This window comes from Syngnathoides biaculeatus, chromosome 3 (genome assembly GCF_019802595.1).
Source record: "Syngnathoides biaculeatus isolate LvHL_M chromosome 3, ASM1980259v1, whole genome shotgun sequence".
In the NCBI taxonomy this organism is placed as follows: domain Eukaryota; kingdom Metazoa; phylum Chordata; class Actinopteri; order Syngnathiformes; family Syngnathidae; genus Syngnathoides; species Syngnathoides biaculeatus.
The window spans coordinates 29,903,294-29,918,359 of record NC_084642.1 but is presented as its reverse complement, the minus strand read 5'-3'; the positions used below and the strand labels follow the sequence as shown (position 1 = coordinate 29,918,359).

Sequence of the window (15,066 nt, the reverse complement as noted above, 5' to 3'; positions counted from 1 at the left end):
ATGGCATGCAAGTCAACTTAAAAAAGAAGAGGCACCACAGGAAGACATATTTGAGAAATTAGTTTAGTCTCTGGACCTGGTCAGGTTGGTTGGAGTAGAGGCCTTCAAAGCAACAACTCAGACGAAGTGGACCACCTCAGATCACATCCCAGTTGGTCAGTGTGAAATCAGTTCAGCAGCCTCAAATTCAGTCATTGTTACCTTGCCCACTCTCAGAGCAGGAAAAGAGGGGGTAGACCAGACAAGCAGCAGTAAAACACCCCTATATTCACTTTAACTAAAGGCCAATGAGTAAAAATAAGTCGGCATTTAAACATTTCTATTGGGGTAATGTCTGTTCTCGAGCCTGCTGACTTCTTTCTGGCTCTCTCAGTCACCAAAAGACCAGGGTTTTATGAATGTAGGTTTTGTGAAAGAACACATGGTACAACTACTGTAAGTCACATACGGTGATATACCATGTACTATTTTATGAGTAACAGAACCTGAAAAATACATCTTAATTGGAACAAGAGTCAAAGCAAGTTGATCAGTTTGTAATATGATAAAAATTTCTTATCCTCATCAAAAGTCGTGCTGCATCATTTTGTACGAACAGCAGCCTTTTAATCCTGGATATGGGAAGAACAGAGACCATAAAATATTTTATTAAACTACTCATGTTTATTAATATGTAATGTAGATATCAAATTTTATTTCAAATCTTTAAAAAAAGGTACATCAGTTTTACCTGTGCTGTCTTCCCCTCCGAAACTCAGTATATTTTTCCACATTTTATAAGATGGTTACTGCTGGTTATTAAAGCTGGTTAAGGCGATTAGCAGCTCAATGAACACAACATTAGAATTGGAATCTTTATTGTCATTGCTTGTTGCTTGTATTAGACCCTTTCATAATAACTCGAGTATAAGGATAAAACCATGAAAAAAAATCTGAACCAAAGATCAAAAGTGGCATATGATAAGGCAAACCAAGAGTAAAATTGGCTTAATGGCCATTGTCTTAATGTATTATTTTTGTTCTTATTAATCGACAAACCTCAATTCCAATTAAGTTGGAATGTTGTGTAAAATGTAAATAAAACCAGAATAAAATCATTTGCCAACCCTTTTCAACCAGTTTCCAATAGAATGCACTACAAAGACAAAAATATTTAATGTTCAAACTGATGAACATTTTTTAGGCAAATCTTCTCTTCATCTTAATCATCTGTGACAGTATGGAAGTGCGTCAGTATCAGTGACATGGGTAACCAGTACATGTGTGTGAAGGCACCATTAATGCTGAAAGATACATACAGTATAGGTTTTGGTAAACTTGGGCTGCCATGGAAGAAGTTTCATTTTCAGGGACATGCCTGCTTATTTCAGCAAGACAATGACATGTCACATCCTGCAAGTGTTACAACAGCATGGCACAGGATGAAGACCAGGTGCCTTCCTATGGTGTCCTGCGAGGGGCTCTCCTCCTGGGGAGCCTTACGAAGCCTGGTCACTTCACTGTGACTCGTGCCGTGGGATGCGCCCTTTTTCCTGAGACTTCGCTTCGATCAGCTGAATTGCCCCTCCAACTGGGGTTCCACAGGACTTGCTCTGGCCAGACCTGATATTCAAAGGAAATTCGAGGCTTCGTTTGCAGTTTCTGCTCGGGTTCTCCCCCGATAGCCCTGGTGGCACAGGCTGGTCACAGGACTCCCTCTCCCTCCATATCTATCATCCTGTCATCCTTTGCTCCCAACATTCTCTGGTCATCTTTTTCTACTTCATCTTCTCTTCAGAGGACAACGGAGCCTCCCACTTGTGAGTCTAGTGCTTCTGAGGACCATCCTCGGGCAACTCGAGTGACTCAACAACAACAATAACAACAACAACAACAGCATGGCTTCATAATAAAAAAGTGCAAGTATGAGATTGTACTGCCTGCAGCACAAGACGACTATATCGACCATTGAAAACGTGTGAAGCATTACAAAGCGCAACATACAAAAATGGAGATCCCAGACAGTTGAGCAACTGAAGTTGGACATTAAACAAGAATGGGAAAGAATTCCACCTCCAAAGCTTGAAAAATTTGTATCCTCATTTTCCAAATGTTTGAGTGTTGGTGAAAGGAAAGCCGATGTAACACTATGATAAACATGCCCTGTCCCAGCTTTTTTTTATGTTACATCAGATCAAATCAAATTCAAAATGACTGAATGCTTGCAAAATAACAATAAAGTTATATGTTTGAACACTAAATATCTTGTCTTTGTAATGTCTTCAATTTAATATGATTTGGAAATCATTGTATTGATGTATTTAGATTTTATATAATGTCCCAACTTCCTCGAAATTGTGATTTCTAAATCCATTTCTGAAAACTTGAGATGCTGCAACCTATTCCTCATACAAATATGTCATGCTTGCCAACAAATACCAAACTCTTCCAGAAACATATAAATAACTAAATAGAATAATTTGTTGATATTGATGAAAGAACGCTTATTATATAAGACAATTATTTTCTTTCTATAACTAGAAAATCTCCAGTGATGTTAGTGTTTCACAATTTGTTACTGTATATTAGTTTGCACTTCCAGGACAGCGTACAAAACAGCTCCACTACAACTCCATCATTCATCATTCCTCTTGACAGACAGGAACTACAGCCATTTTTCAAAAAAAGATAATGAAAAACCTGCAGAGAATGAAGACAAAGAAATATGTAGGTAATATTAAAGTTGAGATAAAGACAGATAATATGAAAGGTAATTCCCATTGCCATGAAAGAGGTCTGCTCTGGAGCTGCAAGAGATGAAAAAAGGAAATTCCACATGTTTTACCAATCACAAGGAATATACACACTGAAGTCATCATTCACGCTCCCATTCACACCTATGGACACTTTAGCAAGGGGAGAATATATGTGCCCCACAAAAGCAGGCCTGATTCAAGAGTCAAACTTCTAAATCTATGCCGTGTTTTGAGGATGTATCTTACCACTTGATTTGATGGTGACTGCTTCAACTATAGTAGCAGTTGCAGGACCTTGATTTTGTCCTGCTGCACCTGGGATAACAGTTGGAGATGGAGCTGGTATGGTTCCCATAAGATTAACAGGTCCCGACCTGACGGTGAAAGCCTTGCTCATCATAGTGGTAGGCGCTCTATTCACCGAGACCGTGTTGCAGGGTGTTGTGCAAGTCTGGGAAGGAAGGAAGGCGATGCACAAATCGACCTCGCACTTGACATACATCTGTGTGAGACGATAGTAAAGGGTATGGGTCAGAGTCAATAGAGGTGAGATCTCAAAATTTTAAAACTAACTTGACTTATGCTCTTTGTAAGACATGCATTTATAAATATTCGTTTTTGGAATACATTTATAACTGATGCATTAGCAGGATAAAATTAAGGAAGTGCATATGTACTTACAATGGAAGAACTTAAAATGACATTGTTTTAAATAGTTAAAAAAAATAATGAATACAAGCCATCAAGCTTGATGAGACTCAGGTTAATGTTATTGTTTTTTGCATTCTAAACTAAACAAACAAAAAAAAAAAAACAAAAAGAAGAAAACAAAACATTAAAAAAACTGTAGCCAGCACCCACTACCCAACCCTGAGTGCAACAGGTGGAGTCACCCCCAAACTAGCCAAGGACAAAATCCTATAGAAGGCCCTGCGGCCTGCAAGGTACCCCTGCCCCCTCCCCCCTCAGAAAACATGTAAGTGACTGGGGCTAGATTCAAGGAATGGAGAGAACACACTCCATCAGCAATTGGAACGGGGACCAAGGCTGGTCCCACTGAAGCACCCACGGAAAATGGGCGAATCACCAAGATCCCCGCGATTAAAAATGAAGTCACAACAACAACCTCAACAGCAACATACACTTCACTTCGATCACCTGTATTGCCCCCCTCAACGAGGGTTCCAAAGGACATACTCCAGCCAGACCCGATATTCAAAGGGACTTCAAGGCCTCGTTTTGAGTTTCTGCTCGGGTTCTCTACTGCGGGCCCCAATGGCGCAAGCTGGTCACAGTGCCCCCTCTAGCTCCATATCTATCACCCTGTCATCATTTGCTCCCGACATTCTCCCATCCTCTTCTGCTTCTTCTCTTCTGAGCCTCCCATATGTGAGTCTAGCGGTTCTGAGGACCATCCTCAGGCGCCTTGAGTGACTCAACAACAACATACAGGAGGCAATAGTTTACTTTTACATTAACAATACAATATAGTATTTTTATTGTGGGATGGCATTCTAACTAAGCAGAAGAATCAGTGATCAAGATTCAAAATGGGAAAGGTGATCAGATGTTTGATTATGTAATAGATGTTTTGGTTCTGCAGATATTTATTTTTACAGTTTGATTTGTTAATTTCATGAGATTTATAGATTCATATTAATATGTAGATGATAGAAAACAGTTTTCTAAGTGGGAGCTAACTCAACAACAAATGATTGTGAACAATATTTGAGAAGTCGATGATGATTATGTAACATAGTATGCACAATCCTGGGCAAAACGGAATCCTGCAGTTCAAAATATACAAGTTTCTGCATAACCAAAGTACAAAACCATTGAATTGGTGTGATTTCCCAAATATTATGAAAATGGGACTTTTTGTGCATTGCATGCATATGATAGATGAATAGAAGCCCATTTTAAGCAGCATGTACTGTATTGAGTAAAGTGTGTATAGCATTTCTATATTGACTCTATATTGACACAGTACAAGGTTAAATAACAGAAAGAATCAATGTATCTGGAAAAAAAAAGTACAGACCATATTTTCTACCATGGTGGTCAAATCAAGGCGATAGATCTTTGTGTTGCTTGTTGCTCTAATCTCTTTTGTTGTGTTGATAACTTTGCATCTGAAAAGACAAATCATGACAGAATTCATGGGAAATGTTTTGGATTAGCAGAACTCGAGGTACACCCAGGTTGTGAAGTACTGTGTGTGTTTACTGTAGAGTATGAAGTATTGTGTGTGACCATAACGAAGATCATTAAAGTGTTCCCGGACCAGAGAGTTTGAGTCAACGTGGTGGACCTTGCTGAGAGCAAGGGAATAGAATGATGCCTTGTTAACCTTGAATGAATTCTTCACCTGCTTTGAGCAACAACTATCCTGTCCTTCTGGAGTGGCACGACGGCCCTATTCAGCCGCAGTAGCACCAGGTATGAACCACATTACCAATGGCAGAAATTGGCATGGGTCAACTGTGCAACCACATACCGACCCCCATCAAATCAAATGTTATTTGAAGTTATCACTCACTTAGTGTCTGATGTGGAACAGAACATTGTAAACATACTCTACTCTCATGCTGAACACAGGGAAGACTCAGCACTTTGTCCTCAGCCCACTCCTCTACTCAATATTTATATGTGATTACCATCACATTCTCCCCAACAAAACCATTATAAAATGTGATGACTGCACCACCCTGATCAGGGACAACCATGAGTCGGCCTACTGGGAGGAGGTCTGGGATCTCAGGCGTTGGTATGAAATCAAAACCTGGACCTGAATACAGCCAAGAGAAAGGAAATGATCATAGACATCTGGGAATCCAAGAGCACCAAGCACACCATCCTCTACATGTATAGAGAGAAGGTGGAGAGGGTGAAAAGCTGCAAGCTTCTTGGAGTCCAGATCTTGGCAGCTCTCACCTGGTCGATTTCTCATCAGGTGAAGAAAACATGTTAGAGAGTGTACTTCCTCAGGAACAAAGCCTAGCTCCTCCAACACTTGCTGATAAAGTTTTATAAATCCACTATGGAGAGCCTCCTTACCTACTGCTGTACAAGCTCAGCTCGATCCACTGTGGTGTTGCTCATCAAATGGAGGTCCAGCTCTTTGATCCTGGACCGCAGCTGCCCTTGGAGAGCACGGATATGACGCTCCGGTGCTGAATCCGGCATCAGATCAAGGGGGCTGAATTCTGGATTGGATGTGTATTTTGCTAGTGGTCCCTGTCCTGGCAAGTGAAATTCTAGCCAAATATGAGTACTATCAAAAGCTGTTTTGGGATCAGTGATTTTGAAACTCGGGCCCCTGACTTGGATTGCAGCAGGGAAGCGGCAGGCCAGCGGGAGGATGGGGGAGGGCTGACGGGTGATAATGGAGTAAGGACGCACACTTTTCAAGGTGTTGGTGTAAACCAGCTCCGTGCCAGCGTGCTGAAACACGAGAAAATGAAACTCAACAGAATAAAAAGAGATGGAAAAAAAACCCACTTCAGCCTATTACCACAGTTTTGGTCCCACAACCATCTAATGGAATGTGTGCAGTGAGATGAGTGTCGTTGAAGGTAACAGGACAAGTGGGGCTGTTGAGCTGCAGCTCAGTCAGGTTGATGTTGCTCAGTGAGCCAAGAGGAAGGACCAGTGTCATTTTTGTCTCATTACAAATCAATTCTGGTGGCAGACAACACCACATTCTTATGCTCACTCATAAACAAATGGCGGCATTAAAAGAATTCAACTCCACAAAAAAGGGTGGGGGTGGGGAGTGGATTCTTATAACCTGTTCCATGAGGAAGACTCTTTACTTCTCCTGCAATGATCAAGAGAAGCAAATTTAAATATACATTGATATCCTGTAAATAAAGATGAGATTTTTTTTTAAAAAATGCCTTACTTTGGTACAGCCACACACATCGAGGCTCTGACTGCAAACTGGACAGACATGCAAATGAGATCCCTATTATGATAGCAACCATACAATCAACTGGCTCATGACCGATTGTTTTAAGTTTTCAACGCTTCACTCGTGTGTGTGTGTTTATACCTGTAACTCTTTATAGAAGTCTGTTCAAATTTAGCATAATGTATCTGAATTACATAAGTATATTCTATAAGATCCATCACACAATCAAGTGTGTTGTTCAGACTTCTTTTTTTAAAGTGTAATTAAATATAATATTCTTGCTGGACAATCATTAATAAAGAGCATTGAGTGGAATTTGGATCTAATCTTTAAAGACAGGAACTTGGTTTCTTCCTCTCCCTGCTGGTGAAGTATCACTCATGCAAAAGTGGCCACATCACTTGGGTTTACTTACCTCATGGAATTGGCAACAAAACACACAGGGAGAACACTGGAGAGAGTGTCTTCCCCACGGACCCAGGACATGGACGTTTGTGACACGCCAGCGGCTGAAGTCAAGTCATACTTAATGAGCCCAGGTTGGCCGACAACTGCGATTTCTGAAACGGTGGAATAAAATTGGAGCCCATTGGGAAATGGCTATCCTGTGATTGCACTGCCGCTCACGTAACATAAACAATGTGTGTGTGTTTCTTTCGGCTTGTCCCTTTCGGGGTCGCCACAGCGTGTCATCTCAGATGAACGCATATATATGTTTGGCACAATTTTTACGCCGGATGCCCTGGTTTACCAAACCAGTGCTCTAACCACTGAGCTACGGGGCCTCTGTAACATAAACAATGTGTAACCCAATAAATTGCTGGGATGCACCATCAATGACATGGAACAGCGCATTGTCAAAACGTTGCATGTGTGCGTATCCCCCCCACTGTGTCACGTTTGCACAGTTATAAGTGAGTGAGGTCTTTGAAGATAATGACCTTCAGGCCCTGTTTTGACTGAAAGTTTCTGACTGACTTTTTAAGAGCAGAATCTGAAATGGCAGCTTTGAGGCTACTGTACACAGTACTGTGTGTTACTCAAACTATATCTCTACACTTGAAGCCGTTGGATGAATGGCAACAAGTGCATAGTTTGAGACACACGTTCAAAGCCGTAGAAGACAAGGCAAAGTAAAACTGCACGTCTCAGAGTGGCCTTGTATTGTAGCCAGCCTAAGTCACGGCTGTGCAATAATCATGCAGTCTAATCAGCATCTTTATATGCCACACCTGTGAGGTGGCGTGGATTCTCTCAACAAAGGAGAAATGCTCACTAACACAAATTTGTGAACAATATTTGAATAAAATGGCCTTTTGTGTATGTAGGACAGGGTTTGGATTTTGGAGTCCAGCTCACGAAAAATGGAAGCAAAAACAAGTGTTGCATTTATATTTTTGAATGTCGTATGCTCTTTGGGGGTCTTTCCTGTCGCCACAGGCTCACCCGTACAGGTGGAATATGACGGCTCCACTGGAGAAGAATATAAGCACGCCACTTACAGTGCACTATATATAACACGGATATATGGATAACAAAGTCGTCAACATGTATCATATAATAGTCTTCTTTGTATAAAAAGAAAGACAAACTGGACCACAACATCAGACCACAGCCACATTATTAAAGTGCCCCGAAAGCGACCAAAGAAATGTGTTTTAAATTGGACGCACCATAACACCTGAGTGTTTTATTTATTTATTTATTATGGAAACATGAATTTTCTACCAAATGAAGGTCAAGTGACAGGCTTCACAGACCATTGGTTGCAAAGGTCTGGCAAGCAACATAGTTACAGATGAATGCACCAAAAATGTTGGATGACCCTTGGATGACCCTTCTGAGAATAAGCGGCTAAGAAAACAGATGGATGGATACTTTTCTGTTTCCCTTTGAGGGTTTATAATCACATGTTACACAGGGTGAAAATAAATGAAATACAGTATACAAAAAATGACTCACACATTTATTATATATTACATTGCACCAATCTACTATTTTTGTTTTTTTATGCATGAAAAGCTTTTAATATGGAAATGATAATGACAAAATACTTTTGATAGATACCTTTGATAGACCTCCACGTTGTATCAACTTATACTAATTTCTACTACTAATTTCCTTTTTCCTTTCTGTTTTCTTCTCCAGCCAGGAACAACAGTGCCTTGGCATACAAAGAATCATTTCATTCTTTTGCTTGGGAGGGGTTGTGGTCGGTGGGAAGTAGAGAGACAGCCTTTGCGGACCCATCTCTTTTGGGCACGGTTGACGGCTTTCCATGTATTCAGGTTTGGGAGTTCATTGCTGTGATGTAAGGATGAAATCATCATTATGTACTGGAGTTCATCCTCGCATGTTCTTTGCAGTTGAAATAAAGCAATTGTCGATAGTTACTTGTTTGGTTTAATCATGAAATAACGATTTTCCATCCATCCGTTTTTTTAACCGCTTATCCTCACAAGGGTCGCAGGAGTGCTGGAGCCTATCCCAGCTGTCAATAGGGAGGAGGCGGGGTACACCCTGAACTGGTTGCCAGCTAATCACAGGGCACATAGAGACAAACAGCTGTACTCACAATCACACCTCGGGCCAATTTAGAGTGTCCAATTCATGTTGCATGTTTTTGGAAGGAGGGAGGAAACCGAAGTGCCGAGAGGCAACCCATGCAGGCACGGAGAGAACAAGCAAACTCCATACAGGGAGAGCTGTGATTGAATCCGGGTCCTCAGAACTGTGAGACTAACACTTTTACAGCTGCTCCACCGTGGCCCCTGGTTTAATCATTTAATAACAATTTTATTCAACATTATTAATATACATTTTGAGGCACTTTCAGATTTACTGTATCTGCAAAGTAAGCATCTGTTTCATTGTCAGACTCACCAGAAAGGGACAGCTGCACAGGCACAGAGCTGAGGGGTTGCCTCTCACTGACTTGGCTCACTTTGGGGGTAGGGAGGTAGTCCTCTGCCATCAGGTAGATGGAATACTGCCCAACTGGTGCAGTTCAGGTGAATTTCAATGCACATGCGTCCTAGCAAATTTGAGAGATATTGTGGATGAAAAAGACAGTTGACCAGGTTTGACCAGGTTTAGTTACATGATGAAAATGACTTCATTGTATCCCACTATCCCAATATACTGTGTCCCATCCCTTACAACGCTATACAGTACTGTGTGTATACAGTACAGTAACAGAGTCACTTTGCATTATGGTATTAACATTTACATAAACTGGGTATGAAAAATTTCAGACCTCTTAAATGTTTCACTTTTTGTTATATTGCTACCATTTGTTCAAAGCTTTTAAGTTCATATTTTTCCTCATTAGTGTATACGCAGCACCCCGTATTGACAGAAAAATGTAATTTTTGAATATTTTTTTCATACTGGGTCAGAAATTCAGCCCACAAGTTCAAATGAAGACACAATTTTGTGTGTTCCTCCTCCATTGTGATGAAGCCCCCGAATTCTAAGAAATGAGCAATGACCAGGATTTTAGGTCTCATCTATTTTGCTGGATACACTGCAATACATAATAATACTAATACATAGCATTAATGTTCCCTCTATTTATTTATGTATCTGAGCAAACACACACAGCCCCTGAGCGATCCCTTTGACCACTATGAGCAGCATCAGACGTGTGATCCATTAAAGTTACATGGCTCATTAAAACAATCAGCATTGACATTCCCATCGGAACAATCTTAACATTTTTGCAAACTTACAATGAAAATGACAAACTTTTCTCTCTTTCAACCACACCCAAAAAATAAAATGCCAACCAAACCAAGCCAACTATAAACTATAAATTTGAAAGCCCGCTTCCAAATGGATTTCTTTTTTTTTTAATTCATTTTATATATGGAGCACGGTATTGTTAATGGCAGACTCTCAACAGAAGAAAACCAAGCATTTATTTTCCCATCTGCTAGTCACCAAAATTAAATGGCCCTCTTTCTTGACCAACTCTCTACAAACATTTATAGTCATTTCTTTGTCATTTTTGTACAACCCTGAAACTACCAGCTGAAGTATCTGTATGACTATTTTCTTCAAATAACACACTCCAATTTACAGTAATTAAAACTATCAAAAGTAGCGGTGGACTGCACATTCACCCTTTTTTTGTTTAAAGTGGGCAAATGTGTGCTGGGTTTAAGATTGAAGTCCCACTAACCTTGGACAACTCTATAAAAGAGTGGGGAGTGCAGTCGAGACACTCCCCTTGTTCTTCCATGGCAAAACGGCATCGCACTTCGTCTCCATCCAGATCTTTCACCGACAGTCGGATGTGATGACTGCATTTCTCACGTGCCCTGTTCCCGTATGAGCCGAAAGCAGTATTCACAAATACAGCACAGGATTGCAAGTAACAAAGAAATGGCTAATTTGAGATGAACACTTCAAGCAAGTATGTCAGCTGCTTGAGTGCAATTCCTCATGCGTGTGTACAAATGACCTTATTGGAGGAGGCAGGCCAACATAAGCAGGGTGATTGAATTTCCCATTGTTTGCACGTAGCTGAGGCGTCACCTTCATTAATACGTGGAAGGAGGTTCTGGAGCTGTAAGGTTGGAAAAAAAAGGGGCTTAAAGAGCTGAAAATGTCATTAAAATACAGGAACATATAAGATAGCGGTTTCTTTCATGCTTATTATACTACAAAGAGGAAAGTGGCAAAAAGAGGGAACTGGTGTTTTGGTCTTTTCCTCAAAATGTGTCTGTGGTGCTCTGCAAACAACATAAATTAGAATATATAGGAAACCAAAGAACTTACTGTACGTTGGCCTTAAGCAAATGCAGAGCTGACCCATCCCCCATTTTCTTCGATGGTGACTGTGTGGAAATACTTCACGTAAAGTTTTCAATTTCTCAGGAGATACAGGACAGACACCCTCTCCCGGACTAAGAATACCGCAGCCAATGTTGAAAAGGCCAGGCAATGTATTCACTTCCTCAGGATTTTAAAAAGAATCAACATCTGGCAGAGACCGCTGGTAGCCTGCATTACGCCGTGGTATGCAGCCTGCTCAGTTGTGGACAGGGAAAAAAAAAAAAAAAACACTACAAAGAGTAGTAAGAACTGCAAAAAAAGTAATTGGTTTCCCCTGTTCCGTCATTACAGGACATTGCCGACACCAGTTATCACACTAGAGCCAGGACCACCATCAGTACAAACACTTCACACCGAAGTCATCACTCTTTTTACTCTTTTGCCTTCAGAGAGGCGAGACAGGTCAATTCACGTGATTCATCAACAATTTTTTTCTGGAAAGCCTGTCACTGTCCGAATCCCCAACAGACATCATCATCACCAGCACATGAGATGTCAGGGAAAGGAATCTTTTTTTTTTTTGAAGGGCTCCTGTCACGAAATGGATGATTTTTAGTATGTCATTAATGAAAAAACGCCAGCCAATATGGGCCCATGCGTTTTTTTTCCACCACAAAACGTTATTTTGATGTACACATCTTTTTGTAACTCCCGCCATGAAAATCCTCTCGAGGGATTTGTTTTCGAGAAGAAGCAGGAAGTGACATACCGGACAGCGGCGCCCCCAAGTGGACTCGTTTGTTTCCATCAGTTTAACCTCCGGGAAGGTAGCTCGTTGTTCCTTCATGTTAGCCAAAATGGCGGCTCATTGCATTGCTGGACATTGCTTGAACACTCAGGAGAATGGAATTACCCTTCATAAGTTTGAAAGAGACCCTGTTCGTTGTGAAAAATGGATTGCACGGGTGCAGAGGACGAGAGCTTCGTGGGTTCCAAATAACAGGTATGCAGTAATGCGCCCCGACTCGACGGTGTTCAACAAGTACTGCGGAGGCTTTAAACATCCCCCTAAAAGCAGCACGACTCTACTCCATTATATGCCACCATGGCGCCGAAAATCAGCTACACCGGCTGAGGCGCCAAGTTCAGCGGTCACTGCTTCTGCGAAGGCTGCTCGTCGGGCTTTGTGGACGGGGGCGACTCTGAAGAACTCAGCCGCTTGCGCGCATAAAGCGCACGGCTCGACTGTGTTACTCAGTACAGCGGCGTCTGTGAACATCCCCCTAAAGCAGGACCGCTCGGTTCTGTCATAAGCCACACCGGCCCCCTCATCCGTGATGGCTCATCTCCGCCGCAGAAGTGGATCGGACGTGGATGCGGTTTGGCGGTGATCCCATATCATCTGAATATGGCTCAAAACAATAGTGTAATATTGCCCCGGTAACTTCACTCGGTTGTGTGGTGTTCTCCTTTTTGAAAAGCGCTTCCGTGTCAGAAGGGATGCGTTTGAATCCCATAGTTAGGGTGCACCGCGTGTTTTCATTGGCGAATGGCTGGGTGACGTCACGGACGGAGGATGCAGCCAATATGGCGACCACTTGGATATCGTAGAATGACACTTGTGCAACTTTGTGCATGGATGACGCGCTGTATTTTTCATTACAATATCTATTTTATATTGTTTATAGTGATGACACTTGGGCTTTAAGGTAGCTTTCTATTGCCTTTGTTATTTGAAAACAAAGAACATTTTTACTGAAGCACTTTTAAATGTTGAATCAATCATTTTTTGCGCATTTGCTGATGATTGAATGTTGATGTTTTTATCTGGGGGCCATGCACAATTTCATAGTGTTTATAGAGCTCGTGCACGTGACGTCACCATTTTCACAGCACCATATTGCCGGGCAAACAGAGCTGCTTGACATTGTGGGAGACATTGAAACGGAGTAGAATATTTACAATACCGGAGATCTGTTGTGCTGTTGGTTGTCACAACAGACGAGACAGTTCTTCAAAGAGATTATTCTATAGCATATCAGATGAAAAGATGAGAAAAGAGCGAGGGATTTCGGCAATTAAATGTGATGGATGGTGCCCAAGCAAATACACACGACTGTGTAGGGATCATTTAATTTCAGGTAGGAATTATTCTTAATCTCAAATGACCAATCAGCATCTATAATGTCAAATTGACTCATTTGAGAACAATGCGTATTTAAAAAAAGAAAATAAACCTTCTGTCACAGAGAGGTTTATGTGTGGCAGCGATACACTTCCGTGTACAGAGGAGGCAACACGCTGTCGTCTTGTTTTTTCCAATCATAGTTAATGAATGCGGGTTTGTGTAAAACCAGGGGTCATTTATTTAAATATTGGTATTTGTATTGAAACAATCTGAGTGCCTCCATCACATCATCATATGTGGGATTTATTTTTGATTGAGAACCGATCCAGTAACAAAGTATTTGTATGCGTCCAGACTTTTATACGCTTTCAAAGTCTTCTATGTAAATCTTGAAGACTTACTAACCAGATCCATGTGTAGATCCAGTTGTCCAAGACAAGCAGAAGCGAGTTAGGAGTCCACTTTCTTATCGGCGAAAACATCGACTTTGGCATTAAATGTGTCCTCTATGCCAAGTGTCTCTCATTTTTCCACGTACCTTCGTTTATTATCACCTTCTAAAAGTTTAACGGTATCGGACAAAACTCTGCGCGTCGTGCTATAAGATGTATTTTTGCGTCCTCTCCAACCGAGTCGGCATTGACGAATGGTTTGTTTGACTGGCAATATGCCCAGTCACGTGAGATTGGTGACGTAGGTGCACGAGCTCTATATGCAATAATAAGAAAAGGAAAACTTGAAAAACAGAATTAGGACTCGTACTTCAAACTGATCGTGCCATTGTAGTCACTGGGGACCACTTGCTCCCATTGGTGAACACACCAGCCCGGGTCGGGTTTTGTGCCGCTGAAGGGGAAGTGGGCTTTGTGAAGTGTGCAGTTGACCCCTTCGGTACACAGTCCGGATAATGGCAGGCATGGATTGGATGCAATTACAGTAAAATGAGCTCTCACCAGCACAAAAAAAAACAGAAGAGAAACCATGTCAAATATCCCAAATATTATTGAGTGTAATTGAAGCATTTGAACAGAAAACAAAAACACACACAACTGCTTAAATGATTCCCTAAAAACTTTGAAATGTGGAAAGAAGCCATCATTTTGTGTGTGGATTCATACGACAGTGAAAATCACACACATATACATATATATATATATATATATTATATATATATATATATATATATATATATATATATACACACACACTGTATATATTTTTTCATTTCTGCAAAACTCAAAACTTCTCTTCAAACAGTGCTACAGTGCCATAAAGTTTTTTTTTTTTTGCTAACAAATCTCTTTTTTGGCATAATTTCCCCATTTCAATGTCTAAGTTGTTGTTTCTTTCGGCTTGTCCCTTTCGGAGTCGCCACAGCGTGTGTACATCAAAGAAATTTACTGTAACTATCAGACAAAGATAACCCAACTAAACATAACATGCAGTTTTTAAATTATTTTATGAGCACAGTTTAAATAGTATGGAAAAGTTTTTTTTTTTTTTTTTTTTTT

General features: G+C 40.9%; 1 protein-coding gene across 2 annotated transcripts; it reads right to left on the bottom strand.

Moving 5' to 3' along the window:
- Positions 1 to 741: 741 nt before the first annotated feature.
- Positions 742 to 14,650, bottom strand: LOC133498437 (uncharacterized). Of its 2 annotated transcripts, none has more exons than XM_061815245.1 (8): positions 14,318 to 14,650; positions 11,114 to 11,218; positions 10,832 to 10,970; positions 9,532 to 9,682; positions 7,064 to 7,208; positions 4,777 to 4,867; positions 2,982 to 3,237; positions 742 to 2,786 (listed from the first exon to the last, which is right to left on the bottom strand). In XM_061815245.1, exons 4-8 carry the CDS (start codon positions 9,620 to 9,622, stop codon positions 2,545 to 2,547), a joined length of 825 nt encoding a protein of 274 aa, XP_061671229.1. In that variant the 5' UTR covers positions 9,623 to 9,682; positions 10,832 to 10,970; positions 11,114 to 11,218; positions 14,318 to 14,650; the 3' UTR covers positions 742 to 2,544. The 2 variants fall into 2 exon arrangements, with proteins under 2 accessions (XP_061671229.1, XP_061671230.1); XM_061815246.1 differs by lacking the exon at positions 742 to 2,786 and having other exon boundaries at positions 2,802 to 3,050; positions 3,157 to 3,237; positions 11,431 to 14,650.
- Between the last annotated feature and the right edge of the window lie 416 nt (positions 14,651 to 15,066).

Bases quoted from the DNA above. Each gene is read 5' to 3' on its own strand.
- LOC133498437 (XM_061815245.1), bottom strand. From the start codon at position 9,622: ATGGCAGAGGACTACCTCCCTACCCCCAAAGTGAGCCAAGTCAGTGAG. The intron at 7,209-9,531 runs GTGAGTCTGACA...CCACCGTTTCAG, and splicing joins TGTGCAGCTGTCCCTTTCTG to AAATCGCAGTTGTCGGCCAA. The intron at 3,238-4,776 runs GTCTGTACTTTT...CGTCTCACACAG, and splicing joins CCACCATGGTAGAAAATATG to ATGTATGTCAAGTGCGAGGT.